General features: G+C 41.3%; 1 protein-coding gene across 2 annotated transcripts in view; it reads right to left on the bottom strand.

Annotated features, from left to right (window-relative positions):
* The window catches only part of raly (RALY heterogeneous nuclear ribonucleoprotein), a 136,721-nt gene that overhangs the window by 52,754 nt on the left and 68,297 nt on the right, over positions 1-15,670 (bottom strand). For both annotated transcript variants that reach the window (XM_075460163.1, XM_075460164.1), the window contains exon 2: positions 3,310-3,639. In XM_075460163.1, coding sequence (XP_075316278.1) covers positions 3,310-3,565 — 256 coding nt within the window. In that variant the 5' untranslated portion in view covers positions 3,566-3,639. The remainder of the gene's footprint in view (positions 1-3,309; positions 3,640-15,670) is intronic.

Below are 15,670 nucleotides of genomic sequence, written 5' to 3'. Positions count from 1 at the left end.
GTTAGCCGCGTGTTTTGTGGTGTGTTGACTCCGTGTGCTGTGTTTAAAGCGTGCCTTAAAGCTAGTGAAGCTAGCCTGACGTGTAGTGGGTTTTCCTTCCGTGTGCTGTGTTTGAAGCGTGCCTTAAAGCTAGTGAAGCTAGCCTGACGTGTAGTGGGTTTTCATTCCGTGTGCTGTGTTAAGGGTCAGTCTGACGTGTGTGTCGCGGCAAAGGAAGCCTGCGTTCCCAATCCTTTTCTCTCTCCGTTAGATCGGAGCCCCCCACCCCATGTGTTTTATGAACTTGTAAACTAATAAAGATTTAACATTTTACATCCAAGTAGTATGCAGCTCTTCATATCTATCTATATATATATATATATATATATACATATATATATATATATATATATATATATATATATATATATATATATATATATATATATATATATATATATATAATTATTATTTTTTTTTTCAAACAGAGTGGTATCGGTATGGTATCGGTATCGGCTGATACTGCACAGCCAGGTATCGGTATCGGTATCGGGGCCAAAAAATAGTATCGGTGCAACACTAATGCTGACAGTAATCTATACATGATGTCTTTAGAAAAAGGGCCGAAAATAATCAGACCTCTGTGGCAGCTTCAGGACTGACAAAAAGCTGACCGCTCCAAACTCCTCGGGCCGAGGACAAAAAAAACCCCCCGAGAAACCAATCAGATGACTTCATGTCTAGTTCCGCCCGTTCTGCCTACGCCCGAAAATAACTTAATGTGAGTGCAATGGCAGAGAAAATGCAGCCAAAAGGAGCTTAGCGGAGCTGCCACTTTCAAATCTTGCTAGCTCTCCAGGATGACCAACCATGCCTTTAAGGTGTCAATTCCAGCTCTGCTTTGGTGACGTTAATGTTTTGGACATCCATCTTCCCATTACATTTACAGTTTTAGTATCCTCCATGTGGGAGCCAAAGCACCGAGGGATTACACGCTGAAAGGGTTTACAAAAGTCTCAAAATAAAAATGACATCTCAGTGAAGCACATGGTTGGAAATGACCTGCAGTGATAGAGATGAAGAGTGATAAAGAGACAGTCAAAGAGAGTGATCTGGTTGCTCGTTGGTATTGAAGAGAAGATTTTATAGGATTCTTATTGAAACACACACACACAAAGACACAGTCGAAAGCATCACTGAGCAACTCGTTAAATATAACTTAATCCTCTACCACAAACACCCACACCGCTAAGGTAAATGCATTCTCTTTTGTTTGTCAGTGTTGACTAGTGTCATTATTAAGGTAGAAATGAAGCTTTCAAACCTTAACATGTACACTAAGAGGCAAACATGTTCCTTTATACTCGTTCATGTGCTTTCTCTTTCTCACACGTTTACAGACGCAGCTCTGCAACGACCGAACATGAACCAGCTGAGTTTTCCACACAAGCTCACTGACAGCTCGTCTCTTCCTGCTTTACTCAGACAATGTGGGAGAATAATGTCATGACATTGTCTTGACATGTCATAATTACATCGTGTGCCTTGTTGACTGGTTCATATGAATATTGTTGATAGTTAGAATGAGCGTGTTTATGATAAACTGCGAAAGCTAGGCGTCTCCAGAGAGGGCCACGTACACTTGTTATGATAAAACGGTATAAAAGAGTGTCACAAGATGAGCTCGTCGGAGATTTTGTAACATTCTGTATGCATATTTGCTGTGACAGTTTGTTCAATAAACTCCCCAATGGACGGCTGACCGACGCGTGATTCGACTCTAATTTCTCCACAACAACAACAGGTAGCTGGAAGGAAAGCCTCCGGCTGTCAGGATCTGGGTTTTTAGTGATGTTTTTGTATTTAGTTATTGGTTTTATTATTTTTATTCAGTGCTCTTAGTTCTTTCAGTTTTAGATCAGTCTTTGTTTCACATTAGTTCTGTTTCCCTTAGGCCCCATCCACACGTAGCCGGGTATCTGCTAAAACGAATATATTTTTCTACGTTTGGACCTGTCATCCACATGAAAATGCATGAAAACGCATCGTAAACGAATGTTTTTAAAAACTCCGGGCAAAGTGAAGATTTTTGAAAACTCCGTTTATGCAGCTGCGTGTAGACAGAGATAACCGGAGATTTGCGTTTTCGAACGTCACAATATGCGCCAAAACAGCAACAAATCTGCTTAAAAGTCTAAAGTGCGACCTTTGTTTACTGAAGAAGCATGGATGTCTTGAGAACTGTGGTGGTTATTATTGTGCAGGCGCTGTTTACTGCCTTGATTTTACACGCCCAAGTCGTACTCCTCACTCCTGTCGCTGTCGGAATTATTACGTCCTCATATCGAGGGGCAGTCCACTGTCATATGATCACCTGTCCGTGTGCTCAAAAAAGTTGCGTGCACACTTTATTATTTAGCTGACGAGGGCAGATTGCGCAAAACAGCAAATGCATTTGGGTTGTCAAGACAGGTGAAAACGCAGATGTTCGGTTATGTGTGGAAGGTGTTTTTTTCGAAAACGAGGTAATGTGGATACAAATTATTTTATAAACGGAGGGGGGGAAACATTCGGTTTTAAAAATACCCGGCTACGTGTGGACAAGGCCTTAGTATTCAGTTATGTTTAATTAATCCTTGTGTATTCTTTGTGCTCTCTTCACTCTCACCTGCATCCTGTCAGTAATCAGCCACCAGTTCCTTGTTCAGTAATCAACCTCCCCAGTATATATGTCATTCGAGTTTCACCACTCCTTGCCGGATCCTCATCTCCCTTCCTGTTATCACCTCTAGCCAGTTTTAAGATTCCTTAGTCTGCTTTGGTTTTGTTCCTGTGTTTTTGGTATTTTTTTTAATCATCATTCTTTTTTCATTAAATCATCATAATCAACTCCCCTCTTTTGACGTGTTCTGCATTTGGGTCCAACTTCACAACTCTGCACCATGACACCGGCAGCTTAACGTGTCTTTCAACTTCCCTTTCTGATATATTAGTGCACTGTAATAGCAGCAGATGGAGGAAAAGCTGCCTTTTTAAGTAAAAACTGAAGAAAAAATTTAACATAAAGGTGGTTTTTCAGAGGTTTGTGTATTGTCAGATTGTATGATTATTACAGAATCGTCTGCTCTAAAGATATTAACAGATTATTATTATTTTATTTTTTTTACAATTTGAGGGATTATAAAAAAGCTTATGCCTTAAATCTAACCAGGCGGGATAATAACCATCAAGTAGTCCTTAAATAAGCCTCAAACTGTTATTTACTGTGTGCACAACGTTCTGTTATATTCTGAGCAAATGTTTAAATCATGCTGTATCAAGCTAACTCACCCAGAGTTTGTCCAGCCAGCACTCTACCGTTCTCGCCAATCACAGCCCCCCGGGCATACCTCTCGCTGGCGTACTGAACAAAGGCGTAACCTTTGTGCACGGAGCAGCCCAGCACCCGGCCATACTTGGAGAAGATGCTCTCGACATCTGACTTCTTCACGACCGCCGTATTCAGGTTGCCAATAAACACCCGAGAGTTGATGGACTTTGGATCTGTCTTGTTTGTCACGTTGCTGGTCTGGACCTTCAGCGACATGCTGGAGAGGTAGGACGATGGAGGCGACAGACAAAGTGATGAATCTGGGGCGGGAGAGGCAAAGAGCCGGGTCTCTGCAGAGAATAAGAGAGAAAAAGACAAACTGGTGTTAGTCACAACCGACAGAAAATGGGAGACGGCTGCAATCAACCAGCTCACTAACAAACATGCGTGGCCTCTACTGATGGCTGAAACCAAATTAGCAAACCAGTTGTGAAAGTACTTATCAGTATAAATTGTTGTCAAGAATTCTTTTAATTACGTATTTCTGCTAACACATATATTTTCAGCCAAATGGAAATGATCTTTATTTGCACACAGTCATGTGATCGAGTCGTCCACGCTCGTGTCCCAATACAAAGTGCACTGCACAAAGCAGGCTCTGAGATGAGGAAATGAAGAATTTGTCAGATAACTGCTTGTACCGATACCCCTTATGCACTCCCAGGAAAGTGACTGTAGTTTGTAAATGTAAATGATTTGTGCTATAAAGTAAATAAGTGCTAAATTGTTCCTCACACAAATGACAAAACATTGGTGAACGAAGATAATTCATGCTTTTCTAAGGAGAACGTAACAAATAAAAATAAAGTTTCAGTCAAAGTGGCATGATTTGAGCATGCAGTCTCAAGGTGGGACAAACGTCTTTAAGCTTGTCACGTCCATGGGGTTTTCCCCATGTTTTTAGTTTGATGTTTTATCATGTTTTAGGTTGTTTTATGTCTTGGTTTTTGAGTTCATGTCTGTATTTAGTTTGCCATTGTCTTCCCCACAGTTTCTGTTTGCTCATTAGTTTCACTCACGTCACCTGTTTGTCATTGTCCCCAGCTGCACTCAGTCACCTATCACTCCCAGTTCACTATTTAGTTTCCAGGCTCCCCTGTCTTTTTGTGAGATCTTTTCCCCGATATCACCTCTTCCTTGCCACGTCAAGCTACGCCAAGATAAGCGGTTTTCCAAGTCATGTGAAGTCTTTTGTTTTGTTTTCTAGTCACAGTCATATTCATGGTTTTGTTCCCAAAGTCTCGTTTTGATATCCGGCTCAGCCGCGCTTTTTGTTAATCCCTGTTTTTTGTGAATAAATCAAGTTTGCTTTTTACATCTTTTGAGTCCGCATCCGTGTCCTACCAACCCACCCCGTTGTGACAAAGCTCATCTTCTTCAAAGTTTGTGTTGTGTGAAATGAATTCTGTGGGTACAAACATAACTGGGTATGTTTTCCACCGTTTAAGATGAATTGATTAAAACGTGATATCATAAAGTAACTCCATACTTTGTGATCCTTGTAATTCAGACAGCTGTTAGTAGGCAAACATTTCCAAAACAATCATCCTGCGTTATGATTCATCAGTGCAACATGGACAACTGAAGTCAAACTGAGTATATTCTGGATACTCAGTTCCGACATATGCAACATATATTAATTCATGCTAAAATGATCAATTCATCACTATAAGACATGCGGTTGGTTTGCATTCCTTTCGTCCAACGCAAACTGCAGAGAGGATGCAGATTTTCTCAAGCAACAAAACTCCCATTTCTCATTGTTCTGCAGGACAAGAAGGCGTTAAAAACTTCCCTTCAAGTGTTTCACCGAGTAGAGAATGAAATATTCAAACCCCCCACAGTAGACATTGTCTCACAACTCGGCTTATTACTACCAGAAATACCTTAATTGAAAGGGAAAGAACAGTTCCAGTGGAAGCTGAATATGTCATATCTTTTGCAGTATAGTATGAAGAAAAGAAGACTAATAATAACCACCATGTTTGCTCTGATCAGGCGGCCTGCTGCAGCCCCAACAACTGCTGCTTTATCAGTGACACAAGCTCAATCCATCAAAGCAGAAGTTGCCAACCAATCATCTCGCAGAAATCTCTCTTCCTTCAATCCACATCACTAATAAGCAAAAGCTGAGAAGATCCAATAAGACAGAAAATGATGAAGGCCAGATGCGAAACAGGAGTACAGATGGTGAAAACAGAGGAAAACGAACAGCAGAGTAGATTATTTTAGGTGAAGGACAGATGGAGGTATGAGTAAGAAATATGGAAAAGAAATGACATCTCGGGGTAGGAATAGAAAACAAAGAAAAAAAGATAGAGGGTGAAGAAGGTTAAAGAGGAGAGATTACACAGGAGCAGGAGAAGATAGGGATGAGGGAGCGCAGAACACAGGAGAGGACGGGGGGAGATATGAGAAATGTGGAAGGCACTGAGAGATGAAGGAACGGAAAAGGCAAAAATGATGGAGGTGGAAGTGAAAAAGAGGCGAGTGTACGAGCCACTGAAATAGTTCTGGTGTTTTTTTTAACTGGAAGAAAGAAACAACTGAATGAAATTCAACTTTACAACTAATTCTTACAGTTGAATAAATCAGTTGATTCCCCCCCCCCCCCCCCCCCCAAATGGTGAACCTTCACCAAGTGAATTTCACACTCTTTAACTAAGGAAGGATGGTGGCTGACTTTCCTTTCTCGTGTTTTTCTTCATGGAGTTTGTTTTCCAGCTGAGTGAGGAATGAAAAACAGAAAGAGTTGCAGCTAAGAGCGTGAAAGCATCTGATCTGATCCATCAGAACCCAAGAAAGTAGAATTATTGGAAATGTCACAAAAACATCAAATAGCCAGAAAAGTAAATCAGAAAAATAGAAACTGTGTAGTTGTATTTGTGCATATAAAGTACTTCCTGAGCAGCTTCTTTAAGTGGTATTTTTGGGTTGTAGTGGTGCCATTTCCCAGCCAGCATGTCCATGTGGGGCCCATAAGGTTTAAATTTGGGCTGCAGATAAGGGTCCCACGTGGGTTTGTCTGCAGTTTCCATGGTGGCCTCACCTGTGTTTGCCCATATGGGTTTCAAGTTGCTGTGTGGCTTTGGTTGAACTTTGCATTTAGCCAATTTGAATGTGAACATTCTTTTACTTTGTGTGATGTGTTTATCTGTATTGCCTTTGGAATAATTTAAGGCTTAGGGTAACCCTAAGTTGCACTTTGAACCCTCATGGCAACAGAACCCTCCTACAGTATCAGCTCCCCCCAGCAGGACGACGGTAAACCCTACAAAGACTGCTTGGAAAGAGCACAAACAACACGACAAAGATTCTGAAGCTGCAACTGTACCTGCTGTACTGGTCCCTGTTTGAGCGAATTGTGAGATTTATAAAGGTGCTTCAGACTCACTGCAGTTTTCCTCCTAAACACAACAAACACGATCACAAAAAAGGCAATGGTGCCATGACACAGCAGGAATAGCTGAGGAAGCATTCATAGCACACACAGTCTAATATGCAGATGTAACTATGAGGTTTCACTTTTGAGCGGTTTTCAATGTTCTTGTTCCATGTCCAGTTCTGCCTTCATGGGTTTTGATGGGTCATACAGATGCCTGTAGAGTCAGATCATCTCACACTCTTCAGTGCAGCTCCATGTTTGTTTGTTTTGTTGGATTTAACTGGATTGGATTCTAATTATATTACAGTGAGTTGGATTATAATCGGCCTGAATTGGATGGTATTGTTGGAGTCAGTGCCTTGAGATGATATTTGTTGTAATTTTGCGCGATATAAATAAAACTGGATTGAATCTGTGTGAACACAGATGACTCCACACCACAACTCCCAAGGCCCAAAAGACCAAAAAGACCCATTTCAGTAGCAGAAGCTCATAGTTTATGTTGGGAATTTGTTCCCCTTTCCTCCTCTTGAATATTTTTCCGTAGTTGCACTGTTGGAGATGCATTTCATTTGACTTTTACAGGTGCTGAGCAAAACTTTGCAGATTAATTCTAAGGTGCAGGGTTTCTCTCGTCACATCATCAAACTGAAAAGGATAGAAACTAAACCTGGTACTTCCTCTCGTGACACTTGTGCGGTGTTATTTTCTGCTGAAAAGAGTTTCTCAACAGCTTGGATCAGTTTCAGGACTTTACTAAAGCGATTAGTTGTGAATATGAGCAGCCGTTGCCCTGACTGTTTGTGACTCCTTCTCAGGAGATTTATAGTGATTTGGCAACATTCCTGTTGGTGCTACACACTGCATGGGTCAGCGTAGGCAGGGAAGAAGACAAGCAACCAAGTTTTCACTGATTTAAGAAAGTCATTATTAAAAAGTGTTCATTGGGTGCCTAGCAGCGAAGGAACCCATTGTGTTACTAGCTTTTCCTATTAATTTTGATCCGTTTCTGCTGCAATTGAAGTCTATGGCAGCCCCATGAACGCTATGGTAAAAAGTAGGGCCGGCACGGTATATGTATTCGTGTCGAACCGTCACGGTACGGGGGTCACGGTTCGGTACGCGCATTGCCACGCAGAATACACACGGTACGGAAGTTTAATATTGATCTGAACGCGGAACTGTTATTTTGCAAGAGTTTCCTTCAGGACCCATTTAAACACTGCCACATGCAAGCTCTGATTGGTCCGTAGAGATATACGCTTTCGGACAGAGTAGTTATAAGAACGCAGTTATCAGAACTGTCCTACTCGAATTTCGTTCTGATAACTGTCCTTCCCCAGCGGAGCTGTTTCAGTCTGCATTCGCACATGAGTCGGGACTGATGCGGCGTGCGCAGCCGTCTGCGTCAGTGACGTGTTACGTTAGCCGTTTAGCGCCACATTCAACAACAAAACAAAACAAAACCCGAGAGAAGAAAAAACACCACAAAGAAGCTAATATGGAGAGTGGGGAGGCCACCGTGTTCATGGTCTGCATGATGGTGATATTAATCATGGACGATCACATCAGGCGTCTAACATCGAGGCTGGAAGAGCTCACAGAGAGAGTCAGGAGATACTTTTTCATTTCATGAAGGAAGAAAGGAGAGCAGAGCGCTGCAGACAAAGGAGACAACGTGTAAGTTTAACTTAAACACCCGCCGGTTCTGTCTGTGTGGTATGATGAAACATTTCAGCCGTGATAGCATGACATGGGGCGTAGCTACCGACCACCACACACCTCCGTCAGATGCGTTCTATAGAACCATGAAAAGACCCGACCTATTACGTCTCCCAAATGTATTACAACAACTCCTGGATACGAATACATGCAGAGCAAAAAAAATTACCGAAGCAATTGGAATTTACATCGCATCTGCTATGCGCCCATATTCCACTGTAGAAGAGGCAGGATTCAGATATCTATTACATGTCCTCGAACCTCGTTACATGCCTCCTTCGGCACTGTACCGAACCGTAGGGTCCGTACCGAGGTACGTAGCGAACCGTGAGTTTTTTGTACCGTTCCACCCCTAGTAAAAAGTTGTGAAATTTGGCACATGTATTCAGCACAGTGCCAAAGTCAACCTCAAGAATTTTCATGCCCCAACAGTGTACTCTCTAGCGCCACCAACACGTCAAAGTTCAAAGTGCATTCAGCTGCATAACTTTGGACTCCTTGGTCCAAATTTCACAAATGAGGCATCGTTGGAATCCTTGGATCAAGACGAGGGCACGATTTTCCGCCATTTTGAATTTTACCAAAAACCTTCAAAAAGCATTTCAGGTCACACAGATTGTCTAATTTTCACGGGACTTGGCACATAGAATCTTCAGACCAAGCCGCACAAAAGTTATTGTGTGGAATTTTTAATTACGCTTCCGTTTTTCCATACAAGCTAATCAAACTCTGCAAAGATGTCAATGCCATATCTTGGCAACCATTTGATGTTATGACGTCAAATTTCTAACACAGACTCATGACCACTACGGTGAGAGGCCCAAGAAGTTTGGTGACGTCTGGCCTGTAGGGGGCGCTATATGTAGCAAAAATGCATTTTTGCTCATATCTTTGGACCCCTTGCTCCAAATTTCACAAATGAGGTACCAATGGAATCCCTGGATGCAGACGAGGTCATCGCAACCCATGACGTTGTCTACGCCATCTTGAATTTTCCACCATTTTGAATTTTATCAAAAACCTTCAAAAAACATTTCAGGCCACGCAGATTGTCCGATTTCCACAGGACTTGACACATCGAATCTTCAGACCAAGCCGCACAAAAGCTATAATGGGTATTTTTTCATTTCGCTTCCGTTTGCCCGTGCCAGCCAATCAAATTCTACGCCGACGCGCAAACAGGACGTCAGGCCGTATCTCTGCGATGCATTTATGTATCAATGCCAAACTTGATGCATGGACTCATGACGCCTTCCTGAGCAGCCATAGCCTTGCCTATTGTGCCATGCTGCTAGGACCCCTCATCGCTGCTTGCAGCTATATTTTTTGTTTAATTTCTTTTCTCTCTAAGAAGATGTTTAAAGTATTTACTATATTTCAAATGGTAAAATAGTTTTAAAGGGGCGGGTGTACACAGATCTGCTCTTCTTCACTTTAGGAATCTTTCACAGTTACTTCCTCTCATTTATTATATTGTTGACAGATACAAAGTTTTTCCTGTTCATGTCTGACTCATCAGTCTGTTTTCACTCCCACTGCTCTGCCAACAGTACTTTAGATGAATCATTTACTCATTTACATGAGTTGCTTGGCTCTCTTTAAATGCCAAGTTTATATCTGAATACCGAGTAGAATGAAGCGGAGCTAAAACAAGCTTAAGGTGAGTCATGATCCCCTGGGGCCTCACAGCAGCCTGTGATGATAGCAGCTACAGTATAAGGCTGTCATTGGCAGATGTTTCTTATGTGAGCTTTTCCCTTCTCCTCATTTGCTCTGAAATGCTGCAGCTGATTCTGTAGAGCCGCTCTACCCACTTAATTTCCTATGGCACAGCCAGGGCTAATATTATCAACAGAGCTGTTGGCTTACAATGAGCAGAGGTCGGTAGTAACAAGTTACATTTACTCCGTTACATTTACTTGAGTAAGTTTTTGAAAAAATTATACTTCTCGGAGTAGTTGTAAATCACTATACTTTTTACTTTTACTTGAGTAGATCTGTGCAGCAGAAACTGTCCTCTTACTCCGCTACATTAGGCTACAATGAGCTGGTTACTTCACCTCTTTGGTATTCTACGCGTCATTATTTTCATCCCTCCACGTACGCCTCATTTTAATGTTTTATTCTGACAGAGAGAGACTTCCACCAAAGGCTCTACCACCTGACTGTGTTTCACCAATCAAACGTAGCCATAAGCAGGTTTTTATCCTAGATCTGAAGAGGCCCAGGTCAGAAATAAGACGCAGCTGGACGGGGGGCTTATTCCAGAGCCTGGGGGCAGCTTTGGGAAAAGGCTCGCTCACCCCAGGGTTTGTATTCTGACCTGGGCACCTCCAGCAGAAACTGATCTGTTGACCTCAGAGCTCTACCGGGACTGTTAAAAGCTCAGATAAATATGATGGGGCGAGGCCCCCATCATTAAGAGCTTTAAAAACAAACATTAAAAGTTTATAATCAGTTCCATAAAGGACAGGAAGCCAATGGAGGGAGTTAAAAAAAATAAACCAAAAAAAATAAAGCGCATTGCAATAGTCTGACCTTGAACTTATTAGGGCACGGATGGCTTTCTCAAGGTCATGACGACTTAAAAACATTTTAACTTTGGCCAGGAGACGTAACTGGAAAAAACTAGTCCTGACGACATTGTTAATTTGTTTGTCCAACCTCAGATCAAAGGTCAAAGGTCACTCCCAGATTTCTGACGGTTGAACTAAGCTTTGAAGACAAGGAGCCAAAGCCAGCCGTCACAGTGTCCCCAAACACAAGGCATTCAGTTTTGTCATCATTTAAATGAAGAAAATTTTGGGCCAACCACTGCTTAATATCAGCAATACAATTAAACAAAGAACATTGTGCACTGTTACTATTATCTTAATTAAGATGAGGCAGCACGAAAGAGGTTGAGACACAAACTGCAGGGGAGGATTTGAACACACGATGGACACTGGTCTATACAGATAAGTCTGTCTGACCACTTAGTATATCCAGATATTCCCTGCTTTGCACATTTTCTCTCCCTTGTCAGAAACATCTTGCAGTGACTTTGGGTTTGAAGAATGAAAACTATTTATGACTCATCGCTGCTGACTCCGTGTCCACACGAGTGTACATTAGCCTTGGCGAAAGAAGATGTTTTCTTCTTTCAGATCTGGGTTTAGAAACAAAAAAAATGTCTTTGCGTGCACGTGTGTGTGCGTGTGTACATTTCTAAGTTACGATTGGGACTGAACGCTGACGCACCCACAACACCGGTAACACACTGTGCTCGCCATGTGTCCACAGCCATTTCTGAGGGTTAATACTTGGTTTTAAGGTGATAATTAGGTTATGGTAAGATTTATGGTAAAGATTAGGCTTAGGCATTCAGATGTTATAGTTAACGGTTAGAGAAGCTAGGTTTCTCACATAGAGTATGTTTGTGTGTGCACGCCTACAATCTACAATGTCCAAATCCTCTTATACCCAATTCGTCAGGCTCTAATGACAACAGAACAGCATATGTATGTGTTTACATGTGTTGAGATGCATGGGCACAGAGTGAGTAAAGGCTACTGTGCATGCACAGTAAACAAGCATTCGTTTTAAAAGGCAAAAGTAAAAACATATATCCACTAAGCTGTACTCCTGCATTCTAGTTTTTCCTGTATAAAACGTTGCACTTCAGATCCATGTCCATCATAAAAACAACCAGGGAAGATTTTAATTGGTCCCGGATTCATTCAGTGGCATGAAAAGTACGACATGGAGTTCTTGTCACGAAGAGTGACCTTAAAAGACGAGGACAAACAGTCTGTGACAGATGAGGCAGGGGGATCTGGTCTCAGCACCACAAAGACTGAAAAGAAAAAGAGAACACGGAGAAAGTCTAATGATGGCAATGTTTCCAAGATGCTTGGAACAACTTCCCTGCCAAGGGCCATGAAACTGTTAACAAATAGGGGACCTTAAAGAACTGGGATTTTTTTTTTTTTTAAACAAAACAAAACAAATAGTTTTTTTTATTCATTTGAGGTTTCTGCCATTTGAAATTCTTGGAGTGGATCTTCCCTGAAATGTCACAATATTGCCTTATATATATGCGCGACAACATCAGAATTAGATGAATAAAAGAGTCTTAGAAGTGATCATTGAGCACCGTATGAGACCATGCACCAGTTTCGATATAAAACAGCCTGTGGTGGAAACAGGGAACACTTTCTGAGTTGTATGCAAAATATGAAGCTCAGAGTTTTCATGCTCAGGGAACAAATTAGGTTTAAATGGTTCCTCCTTTGGAGCTTTGTTGTTTGACGATGCTTGACTACATTAGCATAAAGCAGGATAAAGCCCTATTCATACAATTCATAATTCTGGGAGCTGACTTTGTGGTTTAAATGTGAAAAGTTTGCCTTAAATCACAGTAAACTGAGCTACATGAAGTCAAAGTCAAGTCTCAAAACCAAACTAACAGACCTAGAAACTGGGATAGTGATCAATACACTCAACTGAAATCAAACAGACCTCAGTGCTGTAGATTCTTCAAAGTTGCATCTTTTCTGTAAAAACCGTAATCACACCACTAAACACATCAGAAAATGTGACTGAAAAGCCCGTTAGGAATATGTGTCACCTCACAGTAGCTTAAAGTATCTCAACATTGTCATTTGTCTTTTTCATTCTGTTGTTTTAATTAAAGATGGCATTAAATTCTCCTCAGCGGACACGCCAAAAACCCGTTTGGCTGGATGGTTATTTTAAATATTTTTCTGCGATGTTGCAGACTTCAAAAGGTTCACGTTACCGGATAATAAGGATTACTAGTTTAGTTAGCGAGTGGATTTAAATGTCAAATCAAACCACACGTTTTTAAAAGCACAGAAACAGGAAAAAGGCACATTTAGGGCTCAATGGCTTCCAATAACCGGAAGGTCAGCTGTTCGATTCCCACTCTCGCTGCTTGAAAAGATTAGTGTAAGTGCACCTCTTTGCCACGGCCGAGGTGCCCGTGAGCAAAGCACTGAACCCCCATGCTACCCGGGCGACGGGTGCTGTGATTGGCTGCCCACCGCTCCAGTGTATGGCATCTGTCTCCACGAGTGTGTGACCGTGTGCATGTGTGTGTGTTCAACAGGTACCGACCTCGATGGGTTAAATGCGGAGGAGTAATTTCAACTGACTACATGGCAATAAAGTCTTAATCTTAATCTAACAATGTAATCCTTGTAATACGTCGCTGTTGTATTGTAATAAAACTCCTTTTGACTTTCACACCAGCCTAAAGAGAACCAACATGCATGCACATTAGTTTGAAACTAGGACTGGATGAGTTAACACGTTATTATCGCGTTAACTTGTTAATTATTTAACGCCGATAAATATTTTATCACACATTAAAGCAAGTTTTATTATTGTAAAATTCTGTTGCCGTCTGCTGCAGAACCAGAAAAGAAAGACCGCTATAGGTGCAACATAAAAGCACGTATTTCAAAATAAATTGCCATAACAAATTGTGTTTGCACAACAAATGTTATGGCACTTTCATTCATATGGCAGCACATTTAAAATAAAACTAAAGGCTAAAAGCTATACACTACTTTTGAATTCATTTTTGGATTTTGCGTACAAATGCGATTAATCAGGGAAATTATGTGATTAATTAGATTAAAAATTTTAATCGTTGCCCAGCCCTAATTGAAAATACTGAAACAGGTTGGGTTAACTAGATTTCAAAGGATCATCTATAATAATGTAGTACATAATGTTTGTGATCCTGTAGGGAGGCCTGAAAGAGGCCGTGGCTTAGCAGAAAGACGGCAACATAAAGAACATCGTGACAAGTTTCCAGGCGAGAAGATGAGAGGTGACTCCAGTCAGGAGAGGTAATTTCATCAGCAGGGAGAAACACTTCATAACGATAAGTAGAAGAGATGAGACGGTAGCGTTGGGATTAACATCACTCCCACAAACTGTGCTCACAACACACGATGGGTGTACTGTGATAGAATAAATCACTGGGCTTCCAGTCAATATCCTCACAGCCAATAGTGCTGACATTACACCACTGGAGCTCGTATAGATTTACAAACGGCACTGACCTTCAAACAAACAGATAGGCTCTTCTTCACATGATCACATTGAAAAGAGAAGAAGTTTTTTCTTCCCTATGAGTGAGGAAGATTGAGACTGAAAGTAAACTACAATAAAAGGTGCCCTGATAAAACTGCATTTCTGAAAAAGACCATGGAAAATGGCTATTCAACGACCCTGGAATCAAAACCAATCACTTTATTAAAACTAGCACACTCCTGAATACGTTCCACAGAAATCTGCACCTTGTATCTGTACAAATGAAACTTTTTGTGAAGCCACCTTTTATTTAAAAGACACTTTTTTTTTTTGCTATAAACCTCTACGTATTTCAGAAAGCCAGAGGAGAGAAACCCTAATGTAAGCCGACCATTTGTTTAGGCCTTTGTACAGATAACTGTGTGTTTAGGGTCCCAAAAAAAAGATTTGATCTGTCGCTGTGCCCCCACACCACAGCTGCTGGGCTGCGGGGGTATGACATTTTGCTGAAATTACATTCTTTCATTCACTGCTGAAGTTACCTTAAATTACTGTGGTGTTAACTGAGAGACTGAAGTGTTTGTCACCGGGCCACTGCTGGCGAATAAACTTCCAATTTCTGTGAAAATGTCGAGTTGTAGATAGAAGAACAAGAGACGAGAGGAACGCAGGCTGTAGGCTGAATAGGAGGCTTAATGTCTGGATGCACCAGGGGCAGGGCTGACGTTAACTACCCCGCAGAGGAGCCCAGTGATGAGCGGCGGCACCAGAGTATGGCTTTTAAAAGATATTATCATTAAGGCTGGGCAACGATTAAACTTTTGAATCTAATTAATCGCATGATTTCCCTGATTAATCACAATTAATCGCATATGTACGCAAAATCCAAAAATTAATTCAAAAGTAGTGTATAACTTTTAGCATTTAGTTTTATTTTAAATGTGCTGCCATATGAATGAAAGTGCCATAACATTTGTTGTGCAAACACACTTTTAACATCAGCATCTTTCTGTAGTTTTTATGTAGAAGCCTCGCTCCACTGTCTGTTTCCTTGAATGACTTGCTGCTATCAGTTGTGTGTTTTGCCTTTTAAGTGATATTTTAGACTGGAACTACTACGCTGAGAAGACAATTCAACTTGGCAGAGTTTACAGATGACTTTGGTTCTG

The sequence above is a fragment of the Odontesthes bonariensis genome, chromosome 3, assembly GCF_027942865.1.
Source record: "Odontesthes bonariensis isolate fOdoBon6 chromosome 3, fOdoBon6.hap1, whole genome shotgun sequence".
NCBI classification, from domain to species: domain Eukaryota; kingdom Metazoa; phylum Chordata; class Actinopteri; order Atheriniformes; family Atherinopsidae; genus Odontesthes; species Odontesthes bonariensis.
This window is presented reverse-complemented; position numbering and strand designations above follow the sequence as displayed.